This window comes from Epinephelus lanceolatus, chromosome 18, assembly GCF_041903045.1.
Source record: "Epinephelus lanceolatus isolate andai-2023 chromosome 18, ASM4190304v1, whole genome shotgun sequence".
Taxonomy (NCBI): Eukaryota; Metazoa; Chordata; class Actinopteri; order Perciformes; family Serranidae; genus Epinephelus; species Epinephelus lanceolatus.
The window spans coordinates 38,577,769-38,599,724 of NC_135751.1; the positions used below are offsets into that span (position 1 = coordinate 38,577,769).

At 42.6% G+C, this 21,956-nt stretch overlaps 1 protein-coding gene across 1 annotated transcript; it reads left to right on the forward strand.

The window, feature by feature from the left end:
- Window positions 1–445: 445 nt before the first annotated feature.
- Window positions 446–20,456, forward strand: ldlra (low density lipoprotein receptor a). Its single transcript, XM_033645520.2, has 18 exons — window positions 446–707; window positions 5,984–6,109; window positions 6,235–6,357; window positions 6,518–6,898; window positions 6,986–7,108; window positions 7,983–8,105; window positions 8,246–8,365; window positions 8,561–8,686; window positions 11,863–12,034; window positions 12,113–12,340; window positions 13,278–13,396; window positions 13,507–13,646; window positions 13,811–13,952; window positions 14,374–14,511; window positions 14,644–14,940; window positions 16,256–16,333; window positions 16,449–16,612; window positions 16,731–20,456. The coding sequence occupies exons 1-18, from the start codon at window positions 623–625 to the stop codon at window positions 16,785–16,787; spliced, it is 2,742 nt and encodes a 913-aa protein (XP_033501411.1). The 5' UTR covers window positions 446–622; the 3' UTR covers window positions 16,788–20,456.
- Window positions 20,457–21,956: the final 1,500 nt, after the last annotated feature.

Genomic DNA, 21,956 nt, shown 5'->3' on the forward strand with positions numbered 1-21,956 from the left:
ATAAAAAAGCTATTACTGATAAATGTGTGCCAAATTAGATGACCTTCACTTTCGTTTCTCAGAATATTTTTGTTTTGATTCTCAATCACCCCTCCCCCCCAACCTTGACCTTAATTCTCCTTGTGGTGCCCCTGACTAACTCTCATCCTGGTCTCCCAGACCTCTGTCTACGCCCCTGTTAACCATGTCTTGGTGAGGTTAGTGTTGACCTCTGGAGAAGTAAACTGAACACGTGGACCCAAACACAGTCTGAGCGTCTGTGCGCGTCTCCAGTGCCTCTCTGAAAGGGTTAACCTCATCGTGGATCCATCTCCACACTGAGCTCCGCCCCCAATTGTTGAGGCTGTTTGCCTCAGAAATCACACCACTCCAGATCCCGCCTTCCCCCTCTCGGGCCCCTCTGGGCACCACCCACCGCTGGACCACATTGAAATGGGTCTGATGTTGTTGTCAAACAGTACAGTGTGCGGGGCATCCCTCCTCAGGAGCATCTCCAACAGGACAGCCTTCATTGTACTGGTGTCAAACAGCAGCCACGTTACTGACAGCCTCATAACACCAGCTCCCATTATCATCATCACCATCATTACCATCATCATCATCACAGCAGGCTCCAGTGTGCATGCATCTCCCAGTGCGGCTGAAAATCATGGGACGGTCGCGCTTTGCGTCATTGTTGTTTCTCCTCTGCTCCATCCTGCAGACAAGTAAGTTCACTCCATTTGTCCTAATTAAATCGTTAATTAGCTCCATCTGTGAGCTGGCAGCTGTGTTAAAGAAAGGTAAAAACACTCCCGAGCTTCACTTTGATGTTGTTTGATTCAAATATATGTTAACATAACGTTATAAATATGATTTTCAGTCAGCGTTCAGTGTGTGTGGGTTTAAATTGCCCACTCCTCTGACAGCGCCGGATGCAAGGTGATGGGGGGAGGGCGCAATTATTCGCAGAATGTAGGTCAAATCTCTCCGCTGCCACAATGAGAGTTTCACCCTGATGCAGCCTCATAACATCCCATAATTTCACCCTGCATCCATCACTCAATATGCATTTTTTAATAGCTTAAAGTTGCACATTTTGTATATATTTTTTTTTATCCGTGCCGCTTTTGAATTAGCTGCATGTTTTGTGCTTTTCATTCAGTGGCGCTCAGCTCCTGCAGCCAATGAGCTTTGAGCAGTGTGAATACAGTCTGTGCAAAGATGTCAAGCAGGGTTTCTGAAAAGCCGGTTTTTGCCATTCATAATGTGAGAGTTGGCGCCACTTGCATTTAAATAACTGTGGGGGGAAAAAATCTATACAGGGGGCTGCATTGGGGGGTTTCACCAGCATTAATGTATTCACCCTACATGATGCAACATCCAGCCTGTTTGCAAGAGTCCCTTTATCCCCCATCATGTTTTACCTGAAACGCCCCACATTGTGGCGATGAACCCCTCTGACTCACCCGCCAATACAAACACACACATTGTCTCCAGCCAGCATTCCTTTCTTGAGTTTTGGTTGGGGTGAAGTCACCGTCAGACCTGTTCCCAGAGTTCTGGGAAATGGTGTGTCTGTGTGGTGAAACATGTTGGAACTGGTTGTCATCCATCTGCATTTCCACACCAGTCCCAGAGACATGTGTAGTATTGAAACGTGTCCCGTCCCCCCATGTTGTGAAATGGTTGCCTCCCACACGTGTTGGACCAGAGAGTTAATCTGAGGAGAGACTCGTGATCTCAAAGTGAGCCCTTAAAGTTTTTAATCTCTCTTTGGGTTCGACTTTCTGACCACCTGATAGGAGATATTGTTCTTAGATATTTAGTCCTCGCTTAAGGGCCGATCAATTAAACACACCCAGGCGTCAGAATTGGGCAACAAACATGAGCACGGTTGTTGTTTCCCCGGCATGGATCTGTGCTCAATCAATAACGCTGCCATTTAGTCCAGTTCAAGGACTGAACTCAACTGAGCCCATTGAGTAAATAACCAGCGTGAACTTTGGGGTGACGTGTCGTTGTGTTCAGGGAATATGAAGTTAAGTGAAAACTTCCACCATTCAGGGAAAAAGGAAAGTTTGAAATCTTTAAAGTCGGAACATTTGAGTGTTTTTTTGGTCTGTGTTTTCCACAAGGATATCCCTCTGATAAGACCAAGTCTGTCAACATGAAACTGATTATTATCTTTATGGCAAGGTCAGCGATGCACACCCTTTCACATGAAGTCATAAAGATATGATTGGGTTAACAGTCGGTAGTAGATTTGCTTAACAGCCGCTACACCTGAATGAATGCAAACATGTGGGCCTGATCCCAGTATTTTTACACCTACCCTTAGTTTTCGAGCACCACCTTGCCCCTCAGGACAGAGATACAAGAGGTAGCGGTTGAAATCTTCAGCTATGAAATGGGACAACCCTTCGAGACCCTGATATGTCATTAGTTGTTGATGGCATTTGCGTAAACAGATGCAATTCACAGTGACATTTGCCATTTGTTTGATGGAGATAGTAAAACATGGACGATTGCGATTCCTAGTGATTAGCAGTACCTGCTAATGTGTGCTCACTTTTTTCTGTGATAACTTAAGATCCAGATGTTCAGGAGGTTTCTACCAGGAGCCGAATTATCCACAGATGTCTCTTCCTCTCTAAAACGAAAACATTGATGATTCAAATCGGTAAAAACACTGAATAAAGCAGTAACAAATAAGTATTTCTCGGATGCTGTGCGGCTTGTCTCAGATGAGTTAGCCAAGCTCAGCTGTGTGCTCACCTTTTTTCTCTGATAGCTTCCAGATCCAGACATTCAGGAGGTTTTTACTAGGGATGCACAATATTGGATTTTTTTTGCCGATATGCCGACTCATAACTTATTTGGCCGATGACCAATACCAATATATCCACTTTTTTTCCTCACCTAATGTTAGTGATCATCAAGTCTCTTCTGTAGTATAATTAGCATCATATTGTGCATGACATGAAATACAATACTTCTCAATGTATCCAAGATTGATTCATCGAGCAAAGTAAGAAAAAGCATGTTGGCGGATTCTGATAGTTCCCTTTAAAGCCAATATTGGCCGATATCAATGACTTACAGATATTACCGTGCATCCCAAGTAGTGGTTGAAGTCTTTCCGACAACCCTTCAAGACCCTGATATGTCATCAGTTGTTGATGGCATTTACGTAAACAGATGCAACTCACAGACAATTCGTAGCAATTAGCAGTACCTGCTAATGTCATGCCAATATCATAAAAGAAGCAACAAGGGGCAAAATATAAAAGATAGACAGGCTGAAAGTCTGATTTCACATTATTGACTGATCTGTTCCTCACCATAACCAAGTGCTTTTTGCATGAACTTAACCACACGTTAACCACTGCGTTGTTGATACGTAAAGTTTCAACGTATCTGCTACATCAACTGGTCCAGACACGGGGTCCAGATTTCTCTCTCTTCATGAGCTCAAGGTCCACACAGTTTCACCATCACCATCATACTTGCGTTTGGCCATGCCGTCAAGCTAGTTTGCTGTCACTGTCATGTAACTGTCAGGTAGTCGCTAACTTTACATCGTGAAACAGCATTTCAAAATAAAAGCTCTGAGCTAGAAATTCCCAGTACTTAAAAATAGTCTGCTTTACTAGCTTGATACGATTGTGAGTCACTTGCGGTCCATTCAGAGTGGACCAGTGACCTACTTTTGAACCACAATCCACCAGTTGGGAACCACCGATACAGAGCACTACTACAGTGGCAAAATCTGCAGAAGACATAAAGTCTCTCTTTGTTTAAGTAAAGCATCAGCTGTGACCGATGGCACCAGGTGTTTGACCTCACCAGGAAGCTGTTATGATTTACTGAGCTGTCAGACATTCACAGCAATGCATAATTTACGGTTTGTCTTTCCCTCATCCATTCTTAAAGAACACAAACTTATGAAAATGTAAATACTTCATGAGACTGTATTTTCTTGTAGAAAGCTCTTACTGTATCAGGCTTTGATTGACACTAAACACCTCCCTCTGCCCCATTTAAGAAACAGGTGGCCATCCAGGGTTTTGAGCCCCCGGGCCAGAGGGAGGAATGGCCTCCAGTGCTGTTTCATGTAGTGCTGCCTCTCTGATGTACGGTCTAATTGCTCCGTCTGGTTCAGTGGCTTCATTGGGTCCATTAAAGGTGGGGGGCGGGGAGGGCGCCGCCGCCGTGTCTTTAAACTCATTCCAAATGATCCTGCCGGCAGAAATGAGATTTCTATTGTGTGTTATGAATGTGCCGTATCAGCAGCAGCTCCCTGATAAAGGCTGATAAAGGCAGGCGCACATACAGTAAGTGTCCCAGTTTGACTCATGTTTAACCATTTATCCGCCCTAGTTAAACAAGTCCCAACAGGCACATATGTGTGTGTATAATGCCTGAGTGTAAACTGTAACTCCAAGCCTCTATCTCCTCTGGCGGCATATTTATTACCATCTTTGACATCAGTGAAGACGCGGCCCCGCCCATATAATGAACCCAGAAATGCACCCGAGTAACAACTTCTCCAGCAAATGAAAGTTTTTTAGATTACATTTGTCTTGTCACACGAGGCATTGCTCTATCTGCTCTTAAAAAAATAAAAATAAATAAAATGTTTTTGCGCCCACCATTGTCAGTCTGTCCGTTAGTTGGTCCACTGCTTTGTCCTGACTGAAATGCCTGAACAGTTACTGGATGGATTACCATGAAGGTTTGTAGGGACTAGGGTTGCAACGGTGGAAAATGCCGCAGTTTCACAGTATTACAGAATTATTATTTCAGTCACAAACACTTCAGTCAAAGAAAACTTTATTTCCATTCACAGTATTATACTGTATTTGGCGGCATGGCTCTGTTCTGGGGCCCCTCTGCTCTTCCACGTGCATATGAGGAAAGCCTCAAGGCGTAAGAGAGCCCACCTCACTGTCCTTCCACGCCTAAAATGCATAATTTCACAGCAGCATTTCTAAAGAATTACGATTCATGTTTCGATGTTTTGGGGCGTTTTTTTGCAATGAAATTGTGGATCCAAGTGAAAATTGCAAACGTAGCTGCCATTTTGTTTTTATATAACTAATTAAAAATTGAAGGCAGCTTGTTCTGAGTTTTTGACCCCGTATATTTAATCTAACTCACCTCGATTCTTTCAGCATGTGCAACAGATCTGGATTCAACAGCCTCTGTCGTGGTGATTTGTCGTATCTGTTGTCGAAGTGTTTCAGACATTCTCTGGGTGTGTTTGTGGTAGACAAGTGTTGGTCAGTCGATGCCGTTTGTGCACATGGTGCAAAACAGTTTGCCTTCGCTTTCACGCAGAACATCAGGGACTTACCTTGCGCGGTCTTTAGCAGTAATTTTTGTCGGTAAATTTGAGACTTTCATGTTGCGCATGTCTGTAACTCCACAACCAGAGACAAGGAAGTAAGTTTGGTGAGGTTGCGGGTGACTGCTGTGATTGGTGGAACTCACAGGAAACTACAGTGACTGGTCAAAGTTGCAGAAATTTTGCAGCGATTTAAGTAAAAAGTGCAGGATTCAACAGGATTAGTTGTAGGAGGTAGGTAGGAGGCCCTGGAGCAGACGCAGGACACGCTGGAGGGATTATATATCTCATCTGGCCTTGGAACACCTTTGGGTCCTCCAGGAGGAGCTGGACAGCATTGCTGGGGAGAGGAACATCTGGAGTGCTTTGCTTGGCCCGCTGCTTCTGTAACCCCGGCCCTGGATAAGTGGACGAAAACGGATGGATGGTTGAATTTGTGTTAACTGTTGTGATAGTCAGTACAGTTCTTGTCCTCCTCTAGCGTGCCTGTAACATTGTTTAATAGAGCTCTGCAGAGATATTATTCCATGTGGCCTCTTTTCATCTGCAGCCACGTCTGTGTTTACAGAGTCTTCCTGTATCGGCCGCTGATAGATGATAACTAAAACATCGGCCCTTTTAGCTGAACTGTGTGTTTATATCTGTCTGTCGTAGATGCATTGACAACATGTGGAGCCAGGCAGTTCCAGTGTGGGAATGGGAAATGTATCACGGCACGATGGGTGTGTGACGGCACGGACGACTGCGGAGACGGCACTGATGAACTTCCTGGTACCTGCAGTGAGTATCACGTGGCAGTCAACATGAGAATAGACTTGTTCTTGCTTTGCTTTGTCAATCCCACAATCCCTCAGTGTGATGATTGTGTAGTCTCAGTTACAGTTGTCTGTGTTCTTCACTTCCAGTGTCCAAAACGTGCAGACCGACAGAGTTCAGCTGCGCGGACCGCCTTAACCAGTGTATACCAAGCACCTGGCGCTGTGATGGAAAAGCTGACTGTGAGAACGGAGCTGATGAAGACAGCTGTGGTGAGCTGACAGGCTGCGACAGGCCCACACATCTGTCTGACTGTTTCCTAAATCATAAGTGATTTATCTTCTTACATTGCTTTCAGCTTCCTTCTCTTGTTCTTCTTCCCTGCTCTGAAGTGTCCCTGGTTTTCATCACTCTCCGCCTCCTCTCTTTTAGCACCAAGGCAGTGCACAAACACCGAGTTCCACTGCAGAAACGGCCAGTGCGTGTCGTCTTCCTTCGTGTGTGACGACGAGGCGGACTGTGATGACGGCAGCGACGAGGCCTCCTGCCCACGTGTCACCTGCAGCCCCACGTCCTTCCAGTGCAACAACACCGTTTGTGTCCCCCGCCTGTGGGCCTGCGACGGCGACACTGACTGCGCAGACGGCTCGGACGAGTGGCCCCAGAACTGTGGTACGAAGGCGCCCAACACTGCTCCCACTCATCAGTGCTCGTCACTGGAGTTCCACTGCGGCAGTGGAGAGTGCATCCACGGCAGCTGGAAGTGTGACGGAGGAGCTGACTGCCATGATCGGTCGGACGAAGCCAACTGTGGTGAGTACTGATTACAGAGTTCTTCTTTTTCTCTTGATCACATGTCGTCATCTCTTGTACTCAAATTTACCTGTTGCATCCTTCCAGCTCGCACCACCTGCCGTCCTGATGAGTTTGAGTGCGGTGATGGCACCTGCATCCACGGCAGCCTCCAGTGCAACCATCAGTACAACTGCAGGGACATGAGTGATGAAATTGGCTGCGTCAACGGTATGTTTCTCCTGCACTACCCTTCTTGTCGTGGTTGCTTACAGATAAATACCTGTGTCTATAACCCCTGGATTCAGGTGCGACTTCGGTGTGGCATCGAAGCCGCAAAAATGCACGTGTAGTGTAGTTTTGACTGAGTTGTGATGCAGTTACACAGAGCAAATCAAGCCAGGTAGGAAGTTGAACGGTAGAGTCCGGTCAAATTTCAAAATAAAACCCTGTAAATATACATATAAATGCAAATATAGATATGAATATGTTATTAAGATGAATTTATTTTAAATCTTTGATCCATATCACTCATAACTGGACTCTTGTCTAATGTTTTTAGTGCTTGTTTATGTGATGATTCAGTGGTTTCATTGCTTTGGAGTGACCAACTTATCAGACAGTATGTGATTTGGGAGACGACCATTGAGAAGAAGCATATCTTGGCAGCTTCAGTTGAGAGGAAGTCCCTGATAAACAACCTGAAGTTTGATAAACACCCCCACGTGCAAAATTACCAAACAAAAACCAGTCTTCATGGGAAACTGTTATACTGCTACAAATCACAGCAGCAAGATTAAAGGGAAATAAGTGGACTTTAAAAGGCATTACATCTGTCTGTAGGCCACAGGACAACAAAGTAGGAAATAACAATGATAAAAGCATTTAAAACAGACAAAAAACGAAGTACATAGCCTGTAGACTCATGGTAGAAGCACAATTATCAAGGCAAAACGACCAAACAACAAATCAGCAAGCCTACAAGATCGGGTGCTTTGCTTCTGAAATGCTTCCAGTGTGGTACGACGCACAGCGAAGGACGAAACAAAACAAAGTCAGGGCCGGAACGCCCAAATCCAGGCTTAACTGAATCTCTTTTCCACAGCGACCCACTGCGAGCCCCCAACTAGATTCAAATGCCGAAGTGGGGAGTGCATCAGCATGGAGAAGGTGTGTGACAGGAAGCGTGATTGCAGGGATTGGTCGGATGAGCCTCTGAGGCAGTGTGGTGAGTACAGAAGCCTCTCATCCATAACTGTCTGCTTTAATTACCACTGTTGTGTATCTAATGAGGGTGTCTGCAGCCAGAGAATGCTGCACGTCCTCAGAAAAAGAAAGATGGTGAACCTCTCCTTCTTCCCCCTGCAGGCTCCAACGAGTGTCTGTACAACAACGGCGGCTGCTCTCATATCTGCAAAGACCTGAGGATCGGCTACGAGTGCCTGTGTCCTACTGGGTATCGCTTGGTTGACACGAAGCGCTGTGAAGGTAACAGCTTCTCACGCTTCAGTCAGATTAACAAATGATGGTGCAATCTGTTTACTCTGATGCAACCTCTGCCATGTCACCGCTTATGTTGCCAGATTCAAAAGGTTCCCGTAATTCCTATGAACACGATGACTCAGCATCCTGTTTCATCACAGTCATGTTTAATTTCTTTTTTTGCCCTCTTCTTTGTATCAGATATCGACGAGTGTGCCAACCCCGACACCTGCAGCCAGATCTGCATCAACCAGATGGGCAGTTACAAATGCCAGTGTGAGGAGGGTTACCAAGTCGACCCGGCAACCAAAGCCTGCAAGGCCATCGGTAAACACCAGCTCTCTGTGTTCTTTCCACAGTGTCTCCTGATTTATTATGCAACAGACACAGATACAGATACATGAACATGAATCATTTTATGTTTATATAGATAATGAATGTAACTCCCTCATTAAACCCTACTAGTGTGGATCAGTCTGGTTGAGGCTGTTACTGAAATTTAAATTCTTCACATTTTGTTGCAACTGTTTTGAATCATTTTTCAAAAGAAGATAGATCTGTTTATGGACATACTTGTGGAAACAGTACACATGGTTTCAGGCCACAGATTGGGTGTTTCATAACAGTTAACAGACATTTGAGAGTTGGCATTGTTAGAAGCCAAGCCGTCAGCTTCCATGGTGCACTGCTAGTTGGATATCCCAATTGCCAGAATAATTGTTGGCATTGTATGTTTGTGCAAACCATAAATATGTTTTGTATTTGTATGTTATTATGTAGCGGATATGTTGAGACTTAATGTTTGTTTACGCCGGGGTTAGTTTTAGGCACACAAACCACATGGTTATGGCAGGATGTTCTCATGCACTGGTACCAGAATTCGTATATAACCCACGTAATCCCGCAGGCTGCACTCATGTGACCAGTATGCTAATGGGAATAAAGAAGGAAGTAGTAAGGTAAAAGCGAACATCCGTGTTGGGAGGTAAGTTGTGCTGGTAGATGGTCAAACAAACACAGGACTTTCCCCCAGGAGACCAGTGTTCAGAACTGTGTGTGTGAACTGTGTACATCATCATGTTACGTTAGGTATGTAACGTGACAACATCCAACCGTAATTTTTTCCCCAAACCTAACCTTACAGGTAGGGGCACTAATTAATTGGGTGCTAATTCGTTAGAAGAAATATTGGTTATGGTCAGGCAATGTCATCTTGTTTTTTGGCCTTACAAATACCAAGTTTGGTTGGCACATTCCTTTTTAGAAATGCAGCGATGTCTCAGAGAAAAAACAACCTGTTTTGTTGTTTGTTGGCCTCAAACAGTGGTCTGCAGCTTGACTGGCATTTTGCCTAGGTGACATGCCATCCACCATCCCCTCCACCTCACAGTGACAAAGTCAGCTCATATACTACGTCAGTTTAGAAATGTTGATATGATACGTATGAAACGTACCACTCTAACAAACTCATGGTTTGCAGAAGTGTACAATGCCAACATTCTCTTCTGGCGACTGGACTGGACTACATGCCACAGACCTGTAAAGCCTGCAAATGTTGATAGAAGACAGTTTCCTTTGATAGGGTTAGAGAAATTAAGACATCTGTCCAATTACAACATTGGACTTGTGGGAGAAACCAGCATGTAGTTTAGTTCACATTTTTCACTTTCACAGCAGGAAGATAAATTAAACTTAAATTACTTCTCTTGGTTATCACAATTTTTGTCCGAACAAGTACACAAGTGAAAATTATATGAGGATATACAGTACAGGCCAAAAGTTTGGACACACCTTCTCATTCAATGTGTTTTCTTTATTTTCATGACTATTTACATTGTAGATTCTCACTGAAGGCATCAAAACTATGAATGAACACATGTGGAGTTATGTACTTAACAAAAAAAGGTGAAATAACTGAAAACATGTTTTATATTCTAGTTTCTTCAAAATAGCCACCCTTTGCTCTGATTACTGCTTTGCACACTCTTGGCATTCTCTCCATGAGCTTCAAGAGGTAGTCACCTGAAATGGTTTTCCAACGGTCTTGAAGGAGTTCCCAGAGGTGTTTAGCACTTGTTGGCCCCTTTGCCTTCACTCTGCAGTCCAGCTCACCCCAAACCATCTCAATTGGGTTCAGGTCCGGTGACTGTGGAGGCCAGGTCATCTGCCGCAGCACTCCATCACTCTCCTTCTTGGTCAAATAGCCCTTACACAGCCTGGAGGTGTGTTTGGGGTCATTGTCCTGTTGAAAAATAAATGATCGTCCAACTAAACGCAAACCGGATGGGATGGCATGTCGCTGCAGGATGCTGTGGTAGCCATGCTGGTTCAGTGTGCCTTCAATTTTGAATAAATCCCTAACAGTGTCACCAGCAAAACACCCCCACACCATCACACCTCCTCCTCCATGCTTCACAGTGGGAACCAGGCATGTGGAATCCATCCGTTCACCTTTTCTGCGTCTCACAAAGACACGGCGGTTGGAACCAAAGATCTCAAATTTGGACTCATCAGACCAAAGCACAGATTTCCACTGGTCTAATGTCCATTCCTTGTGTTTCTTGGCCCAAACAAATCTCTTCTGCTTGTTGCCTCTCCTTAGCAGTGGTTTCCTAGCAGCTATTTGACCATGAAGGCCTGATTGGCGCAGTCTCCTCTTAACAGTTGTTCTAGAGATGGGTCTGCTGCTAGAACTCTGTGTGGCACTCATCTGGTCTCTGATCTGAGCTGCTGTTAACTTGCCATTTCTGAGGCTGGTGACTCAGATGAACTTATCCTCAGAAGCAGAGGTGACTCTTGGTCTTCCTTTCCTGGGTCGGTCCTCATGTGTGCCAGTTTCGTTGTAGAGCTTGATGGTTTTTGCGACTCCACTTGGGGACACATTTAAAGTTTTTGCAATTTTCCGGACTGACTGACCTTCATTTCTTAAAGTAATGATGGCCACTCGTTTTTCTTTAGTTAGCTGATTGGTTCTTGCCATAATATGAATTTTAACAGTTGTCCAATAGGGCTGTCGGCTGTGTATTAACCTGACTTCTGCACAACACAACTGATGGTCCCAACCCCATTGATAAAGCAAGAAATTCCACTAATTAACCCTGATAAGGCACACCTGTGAAGTGGAAACCATTTCAGGCGACTACCTCTTGAAGCTCATGGAGAGAATGCCAAGAGTGTGCAAAGCAGTAATCAGAGCAAAGGGTGGCTATTTTGAAGAAACTAGAATATAAAACATGTTTTCAGTTATTTCACCTTTTTTTGTTAAGTACATAACTCCACATGTGTTCATTCATAGTTTTGATGCCTTCAGTGAGAATCTACAATGTAAATAGTCATGAAAATAAAGAAAACGCATTGAATGAGAAGGTGTGTCCAAACTTTTGGCCTGTACTGTATAACTGCTTAGAAAAATAAATAATTCAAATTTCAGTTTGACAATAAACAAACATTCATAAAAAATTTACTTATAAAAAATAAATAACCTACAAACTCTGGTTTTTCAGGTACGATAGCCTACCTTTTCTTCACCAACCGTCATGAGGTCAGAAAGATGACGTTGGACAAAAGTGAGTACACCAGAGTGATCCCCCGCCTGAAGAACGTTGTGGCTCTTGACATGAACATGGCCGCCAAAGAGATCTACTGGTCCGACATTTCCCAGAAGAAGATTTACAGGTGAGCGAGAATGAAATCAGAATCAAAGCAGTGTTTTTGTTTCTTTTACTCCTGCTTGACTCTTCGCTTTCATCCCAGAGCTCAGATGGACTCGGCCGATGACCCCACTCATCACAGCGTAGTGATTGGCAGTGGCATCGATGCTCCTGAAGGCATCGCTTTTGACTGGATCCATGGTAACCTGTACTGGACTGACAGCATTCGCAGCACCATCTCCGTGGTAACCGCTGACGGTAGCCGGCGCAAAACTCTCTTCCACCAAGACTTGTCTAAACCCCGCGCTATTGTGGTGGACCCCCACAGCAAGTAAGTCTAACAATACTAGTACAAGTACAGTGATGCAGAAAATCTTCATACACTCTCCATTAAAGCTGCACGATAGGAGGGAAATATGCGCCAACGTTGTTAAATATTGTGAAATTTACTCAGGATAAATAAACAGATATATTAAGATAAGTATGTTTTCTTTGTGTATAATCACCTGAAAATAAGAATCACTGTGCTTTTGTTAGTTTGAGACTAAGGCGAGTTACCCGACAGCACGTGAACCCTGAATTACGCTGTATCTTTACCATGTGAAAATGACAAAAGCTCTCTGGTGCCCACTGAACTACCACTACACTACTGAGAGGAGTGGATGTGCAGAGAAATGAAATTGGCAGGAGGAGAGCTCGTTAAGTCAGCTATTAGCAGTTAGCAGCTAGTTATCGTTGCCTCTAAGCAGGTGGATGCATTGATTTACATTGTGAAGCGTTCAAGCTCTATCCAGCACTTATTTTAGTGAGAAATCTTAATTTTTTAAACAGTTCATCTCTCATTTCCACTCTGTTGTCCTACTTAAACAGCACAGCTAACCTACGCAGGGCAGTAGGGATAAAATCTAAAATATAAAGCTTGTATGGAAATACAGTTAATCTTCATGGATTATATTGATGCCGAATTGACAAAAATACTGTCAACATTTGATGCCTTTTATCTTGTGTGTCTTGAGTTACGTGTTTTTGCGGATATGCAAGGAATTTTTAAAATTCCATATTTCTTAAAGGGAGTTTGGTGTAATATTTTCCACCAGAAGCAGGATGGGAAATAATCTCAAAAGGAATCTAGTTGTAGTCTTGAAAATCGTGGCTCTGCAAGATCCCCAGACTTTGCAAAGTCCTATAGAGTGTGATTTAAACAACTTGACTTGTCTAAAGGAAGGTATTGATTTCAATGTTTTATTGACACATCTCTGTCCTCCCAGCTTCATGTACTGGACTGACTGGGGGACTCCCGCTAAAATTGAGAAGGGAGGTTTTAACGGAGTCGACCGCAGCGCTCTGGTCACCGACAACATTGAGTGGCCCAATGGAATCACACTCGGTAAACTCTAACATTCATGTCTCTGGTTTCATGGTGTCATTTTTTATCTATCCAGTGAATGCTAGTGGTCAGACCTGTTGACCCCCCTCTCTCATCTGCTTCCTTCCCAGACCTGCTGAACCAGCGGCTCTATTGGGTGGACTCCAAGCTGCACACCCTTTCCAGTATCGACGTGCAGGGCGGTGGTCGACGCACCCTCATCATTGACGAGCACAGGCTGGCTCACCCGCTTGGCCTCACTGTGTTTGAGGTACACGTTTCCCTCCTGATAAGCTCTGTTACACATCAACCCAGAGCCGACTGTCAGATACAACATGCCTCCTCACCACACGTGTAAACAGTAGTATTTCTCACCGCTGTGACTCAGTGCTCAGTCTCTGAAATACTAAGCCTGGTTGTTTTTTGTGCTTCTAGGAAAAAGTGTTCTGGACGGATGTCAGTAACAGTGCAATCCTCAGTGCAAACAGGCTGACGGGTGGTGACATCACACCACTGGCAGAGCACTTGTCATCGCCAGAAGACATTATTCTGTACCATAACCTCAAACAACCCACTGGTAAGAGACGCCGCTGCCCCAGACTGATTCAGAAATCAGACGCCTGTTGACCCAGGTTCTTTGTTTGCATCAGATTATGTTTGTCCTTTTTATTAAATACTGAACGCTGGCCAAATGTTTTCATTCACTGCCAGTTTGACAGAGGTTCCTCCCTGACCACAGCTACATAGCAGCTACGTAACACCTGCAATAAATTTTAAGTTTTGATCCTATTCATTTACTGGTATTATTATTCCAATGCTCAGTAATGTCTTTGGTAAAGTATCGCATAATTTAAAAGCAGCAGCCAGAAATGTCCATAGTATTGCATGCTTAGGTCCTTAAGTCAAACTGTTGCATTTGTATGATAATGTTGATAATGGCTTGAAAACATGTTAAACACTTAAACTAAAGTCAAATTTCATTGTTTTTTACGTTGCAGGAAGGGACTGGTGCCAGGTATCCGGCTGTGAATTCTTGTGCCTGGCAGCTCCTCAAGTGGGCAGACACCCCCCCAAATACACCTGTGTCTGTCCAGACAACATGATGTTAGCCAGGGATATGAGGACATGTGTGCCTGGTGTGTAAAGGATCAAAGACAGATTATACAGTAGTAGTGTAATATCTTAAAATGATCTATGACTATTCGCAATGTTCAAGCGGTCCTATTTCTGGCTCTCACCCTTCCCCCTCTGTTTTTGTTCTTCACCAGCTGTGCCAACACCTGCAGCTCCCGTGCTGCCTCAAGTCCCTGCTACCAACCCACCCCCTCCTCGGCCAACAGTACCAGCCAGCACCACACCTACACCCCAGGTCCACACCACACCTACACCCCAGGTCCGCACCACCACAGTGCCCGTTGTAATCACCACCACTGCGGCCAGGCCAGCGCCACGCACCACCAAGCCTCCTGTAAGGACCACCACGCCTGAACCAAAGACCCCGTCACCCCGTCCAGTGAACCCCAAAATTCTCCAGACCACCACAGAGACTCCAGTCACTTCATCAGGCAAGTACCATCAATGTGTTTGGCATTATTACGATTATTAAAGTTCAGATTTTTTGAAGTGGGGTTGAATGAGGTGCTTATCCATAGTCAGTGTGTTACCTTCAGTAGATGGGGGTCAACACGCCCCCAGTTTGGAGAAGCAGGCTGGAGTACTAACATAGAAGCTGAGCAATGTACTGCTGTCTCACGAGATGTGACTTGTTGGACCTAACCAGAAGCTGTTTGAGCCTTTGATATGGATATGGAATTGATAGGGTTGATCAGACATTGCTTTATTTATCATTTATTAGAAAGCTATTCACAAAACAAGCTCTGGATTGAGCTTCAGATTTTTTTTGATCACAAGATTAAAAGATTGAACACGAGTTTATCACGAGTATGGAGACTCGTAAAAAGTACATAATCTGTACTGGCTACTTTTTTTATCCGGGTACTCGGCTCAATTCTAGTAACGGATGATTATTTAGCTGATTTCAAAAATCAAGCAGAAGGTAAAGAGACACTTCAGACACTTAAAATAATAATCTGAGCTTGTCTGTGGCAAACATGACCACTTTAAATGGACATACAGCTGTGCGGCAGCTGGCTGCAGCTATCGCTTAACATCAGGAAATGGGGTCCAAGTCAAAAATTGCCGAAGTTGTCCTTGAACTTGGGGCAGCTATGTCTCAGAGGTAGAGCGGGTCATCACTAATCAGAAGATTGGCGTTTTGATCTCTGGTTCCTCCAGTCCATTTGTCAAAGTATCCTTGGGCAAGATACTGAACCCCAAATTGCTTCCAATGGCTGCGCCATCGGTGTGGAAGTGCATGTGGATGCTTACTGAGTAGCAGGTGGCACCTTGTGTGGTAGCCTCGACCACCAGTGTGTGAATGGGTGAATGTGACGTAGTGTAAAAGTGCTTTAAGGGGTTAGAAGGCTAGAAAGGTGCTATACAAGTGCAGTCCATTTAACGTCGCTGAACACAGGAGCTGCTGGTCTGCTGCTGCCTCAATCACTTATTTTGTTTGTTTTATTGTGTGACTCTGGCGTTTAGAAGGGTTAGTTTGGATTCGCAGTGGACTGCTAAGCTTTTGCGTTGCCACTCCTACTGCTTCTCCAAACTGGGGGCGTGCAGACTTCCATCTGCTGTATTCAATACACTGTACCCGCACAAACCTATGTCAAACATCGGAACTAACCCTTAAAGGTCAAACTGGCAGACAAAGTTTGTTTTGTTTGAGTGCATTGCTCTCAGCTCTGACACACATGTATATACAGTGCAGGCCGGCTTCATGTATCATTAACTTCTCTTCATGTGTTTGCCTCTCTGCAGATATCCGACATGAATTTGCTGCTATACCCGACGCTGCTTCGCCCACCCCGATCGCCCTGTATATTGCTCTACCTCTGGGTGAGTCGCTGTGGCAGCTGCTGCAAAGGCGGCTTCTTCACAGAATATAGAAATTATCTGAAATAATAAAAGCATCATGTCTCATCATCTCTCTCCCCATGTCTGCCTCATGTAGCGATTGTCTGTCTGGTGGCTGTTGGTGGCGTGCTGCTATGGAGGAACTACAGGCTGAAGAACACCAACACGATTCACTTTGACAACCCTGTTTATCAGAAAACCACAGAGGACCAAGTGCACATTTGGAGGAGCCACAGCCCTGACGGTTTCTCCTACCCAAAAGTGAGTCTAGTTTGACAGCTTATAGTTCGGCCTGAATTTAGTACACTTTATTGTGATCAGCACACACAGGCCACAGTATATATTATCTCTGACATCCTTTTATTTGCTGTCCCATCAGAGACAAATCGTGAGCTTGGATGAAGAGGCAGACAACCCGGCCTTCACAGAAAACTGAGACACGTTGCGCAGAGTGGAAAGAAAAGCCTCGATGATAAGCTACCTTGGACATCCATTTGTATATTTACCTCACACAGCACAAAGATATGGAAGTCAAAGCCAATATCAGAACCACTATATCCTCACAGACGAACAAGCGCTCTGCAGTGGGAAAACCAGGATCAGACGTATTTTCAGGTTGCACATTTTTTTTCCATCAAGTTGACAATCCATTTCTCACCAGATCTTACCAAATCAGCAGATGATGGATTCTTTAATCCAACTTTTTTTTTTTTTTTTTTTTTTTTTGTTAACTCGCTATCCTAACTGTGATGCTGATGATATAGCTGCTATGTTTACATGCACACTAATATTCTACTTTTATTTTGTATATTACAGTTTCCGGATTTGATTCTGGTCATGTAAACAGCGTTTGAAGTGGTACAGGACATGTTAGGGAACATTAATCAGAGTATGCACGGCTGCATGTTAATGGGAAAATGAATTGAATATTCATTTTTATTAGCCACAGCTTAGTAGGAATATTGTATTTTTCGGAATGGGTGAAAAAAAGGAATATTTTGTGCATGTAAATGTAGAAGTTGTTGAGGCTTCATAATGTCTCGTTTTTCATGCATCAGTTTAACTGAGCTCATTTAATACAACTTATAAATAGGAATTCCCTCTAACGCAGAGAAACTCAACTTGCGACCCTCAACAGGGTGCTGGGTGGCCCGCTGACTGTTTTTTAATTGGAGAAGAAAACAAATTGATTCACACTGGGATTTTTTTGTACTTTTAATGTAAAATAAGGTGCCAGAGTGCACAAAAAAACATCAAAATAGAGCTTGTGCATTTAAAACAATTGCAACTGGAGGATCCCTCATTTTAATAATTATTATAATAATGATTATTATTTAAGGTGGCAAGGTGGTACAGTGGTTAGCACTGTCGCCTCACAGCAGGAGGTTTCCAGACTTGAACCCACTGGCTGGGGCCCTTCTGTCTTCCTTCCACAGTCCAAGGACATGCAGGTTGGGACAGCCCCCCCTGCGACCCTTGACAGGATACAGACAGTTACAGGTAATGATTTAATGAATGAAAAATTATTTATATATTAATTATTGTTTGTTCATTAAAAATGCAATCCTCCTGCCATTTTGCAAACGTGGCACCAGAGCAAAGCAAGTTGAGTATCTCTGCTGTAACGTGTTTTAATTCACACACGTGTTGTAAATATAATTTTTGTCTGTTCGTGGAACATTATCAAACCTTATTTGCTTTGTTTTTTGGCCACTTTCAAATCTGTACGGTAAATAAAAGGCCACCACCATCTCCAGACGCTATGCTACGCTACGCTATGCTTAGCTCAAAGACTGGAAACAGGGGAAACAACTAGCATTGTGAGAATTTGGTAGTTCTCACACTTTTGTGATAGGTGTTTTATTTTTGTTTTGTTTGATTATTTGTGAGATTTAGAGATGTCGGTGGACATATTTTATCACATTTGGACAGACCTAGGCAAGCTAACCCTTGTTTCCACTCTTTGTGCTAAGCTAAGCTAAGCTAACCAGCCGCTGGCTCCATCCACATATTTATCAGATATGACAGTGGTATTAATCATCTCATTTAACTCTCGACAGGAAAGCAAAGATGCATATTTCCCATTATGTTATACTATTTCTTTGATCGTGATGAAGCTGGAGCCAGGAGGCGCTCACCTTAGCGCTAATGCTCATTGCTTTTAAGCTTCACTTTCTGTATGTAGCAACAACAAAAAATAATGTTCACCTAATAAGTGAGCTTTAGAAATGCTTGTTGGTGGATTTAATTACATTTGGACAGAACCAGGCTAGCTGTTTGCCCTGTTTCCAGTATATATGCTAAGCTAAGCTAAGCTAAAGTAAGCTAATCTCCTTATGTCTCCAGCGCTGTACTTACTACCGACATTTCTCTTTGTTGTTGACTTTTATCCCAAGACAAACACTAACACCAGAGCAGATTTAAAGTTGAGTGTACAGTGGCTGAATGTAATACTGACAGGAATTCTGCATGTGCCAGTTTAACCAGTGTGACCTCAATAAGTCTTAATGATGTGTGTGTCGTTATGAGTTCAATACCAGTCATTGCCTCAGTCGTGAAGCACAAAAAAACACATACATGTGATTAATGTTTCATTAGGTTGAAGGAACAAAACTACTTGGTTAGGTTTAGTGGGAAAAACTCTTTGTCACACTTAGAAAAAGATTGTGTTTTTGGTTAAAATTTGTACATTTGTTAAGTATGAGGCGTAAGTATGTCATGTAATGTCATGTGACACAAGTACGTATTGTTAAGATAAGTAAATGTTAACTTCGGGTTTCAAACAGGACACAAACTGCAGTCTCCTGGCTGAAAGTCATATGTTTGTTTGACTTTCTCGCTTTTTACACTACATATAGGGTTGCATGATGATGTTTAACCAGGAATTTCGTTTCAGTTTTTGAAGATTGCAGATTACAATTAGAATACCGTCAGTGTACATCGCTCAGGAGGTTTTTCTGGAGTCGAATTATCCGTAGAGTTCTCCTCCTCAAAATCCGATATCTTATTATTAATATAATCTCTCACAAAGACTCGCTCCCTATGTAGATATAAACAGCTCACTCTAGGGTAACAAAAACACAAAGACTCTTATTTTCAGGTGTGTATGCACTAAAGAAAATACACTTATTATATTCAATTTCTTCCAGTACATTCCCCTAAATCCTACACTCTAAACCTTTAAGAGGTTGTTGTCATTTCACTTATTTTTGTGAAACCAGGCTGACCCAAAAGGTCCTAAACACACTGCTGTAGCTGACCTCTAATAATACTCACTGTGCCTTGATTTATACTGTGCTCTGTAATAGCCTTCAGATTTCACATATCACCATATGGTAACAACATAAGGTTCTTCAGCAGCTGTCTTTTGTTCCTTAGTTTCTCTGAACCCTTATCCAGCTCCATTCTCTTGATTTGTGATTGGCTGTCTGAGTACTGGGGAGCCACCCCTAAATTTTCCTCCCCTACACCCCTCTTGGGGGGACTGGTGCATTCCTCAAAGACTGAGAGGCTTTGATGCAACCACATGTGACCAGTGGGGCCATGTCTAATTCTCTGTACCATGGCACGTGGCCTGTATATTTACATCCTCCCCCAGGACCAAAACTTGCCTCCCACATTCCTGAAAAAGAACCATGTGCCCCATCATGGTTTTAAAAACACAAGTTGCTTTGAGCTCCTTTATTTGTATCGCTGACAAATGTGTGCCTTTTTAATTACATGTTTTGCTCACGTTCATGTTGGTGTTATTGAACTCAGTGGATATGTATAAAATCAGTGTGTCTTCCTGTTTACAGTTAATTGTCTGAGGGATGTTGCAGTGTTACTTTCAGGTGAGGTAACACCTAACAAAGACGTTGTATTGAGTTAGGTTAATGACTGTTGTGAGGCTTTTAGAAAGAAAACACAAGTGTCTAGTCAAGCTGTACATAATGTCATTTCACATTCACCAACTAACAGTGCAGATTAAGCATGTAAATATAATGTTCATAAATGTAAATATTGGTTCTTTACTGTTTTTTGGTAATAATGTCACTGTTTTAGACTTTGTTGTAAACTTTAAACATTTGCTGTACATAAATAAATGCTTCTATTTATTATAGAATCACTACCGTCTGGGTTCCATTCTTATAGACTTATGACTTTTGGCTACTTTGGCACATTGATCTTGTAAATGTGGATAATGTTACAGGGTTTTTTCTACATACCATTTGATTGTTAATATTTAGGCCTTTTTGTCAAGTTGAATTAGTAGCCTACCTAGAGTGGCAGAAGCTGTGTGTTAAAAACTTTTATCAGTTACTTTCAGCTAAACATGTCAACCGTTAATACTTTAGCTACCTATTTCATCTGTTTATCAACTACTTTTAGCTAACTATTTCAGCAGTTTATCCGTTACTTTTAGCTGAGTATTTCAACCGTTTATCCATTAATTTAGTCAACTATTTCAACTCTTCCATTAGCTACTTCTGGCTAACTGTTTCAACTGTTTATCCAGTACTTTTAGCCAACTATTTCAACCCCTTATCCATTAGCTACTTTTAGTTAATTATTTCAGCTGTAAATCCATTACTTACTGTTAAACTATTACTGTTTATTGTTTAAAATGTTCATCTATCAGCTACTTTTAGCTAACATTTTCAACTGTTTCTTCGTCAGCTACTTTTTGCTAACTATTCAGCAGTTCATCCATTACTTGTAGCTTATTGTTTAATGTGTTAAACTTACTTTAAGCTAACAATTTAACTGTTTATCTTTTAATTTGGTTAACTATTTTAGCAGTTTGTTCATTACTTTTAGTTAACTACTTAATTGTTTAGCCATTAGCTACTTTCAACTGTATCCATTATCTACTTTTAGCTAACTAAATAAATAGCTGACTATTTCAGCTGTGTCCAGTAGTATCCTTTAGCTAACTGTTTCGACTGATTATCCACTTGCTGCTTTTAGCTGAATATTTCAGCTGTTTATCCATTAGCAACTTTTAGCTGACTCTTTCAGCTGTCCATCCATTAGTATCCTTTAGCTAACTGTTTCAACTGTTTATTAGCTGCTTTTAGCTAACTATTTCAACTGTTCATCCTTTAGCTACTTTTAGCTAACTACTTCAACTGTTCATCCATATTAGCAAACTACTTCAACTGTTTATCCATTAGCCACTTTTAGCAGACTGTTTCAACTGATTATCCGCTAGCTACTTTCAGCTAACTTTTTCAACTGTTCATCCATTATCTACTTTTAGCTAATTAAAAAATAGTTGAATATTTCAACTGTGTCCATTAGTATCCTTTAGCTAACTGTTTCAACTGATTATCCACTAGCTGCTTTTAGCTGAATATTTCAGCTGTTTATCCATTAGCAACTTTTAGCTGACTATTTCAACTGTTCATCCATTAGTATCCTTTAGCTAATTGTTTCGACTGTTTATTCCTTAGCTGCTTTTAGCTGAATATTTCAGCTGTTTATCCATTAGCAACTTTTAGCTGACTATTTCAGCTGTCCATCCATTAGTATCCTTTAGCTAACTGTTTCAACTGTTTATTCATTAGCTGCTTTTAGCTAACTATTTCAACTGTTCATCCTTTAGCTACTATTAGCTAACTAC

Excerpts from the sequence above, each read along its gene's own strand:
- ldlra (XM_033645520.2), top strand. The coding sequence starts at position 623 with ATGCATCTCCCAGTGCGGCTGAAAATCATGGGACGGTCGCGCTTTGCG. Across the intron at positions 12,035-12,112 it reads TCCCAGAAGAAGATTTACAG|AGCTCAGATGGACTCGGCCG; the intron begins GTGAGCGAGAAT and ends CTTTCATCCCAG. Across the intron at positions 12,341-13,277 it reads GTGGTGGACCCCCACAGCAA|CTTCATGTACTGGACTGACT; the intron begins GTAAGTCTAACA and ends CTGTCCTCCCAG.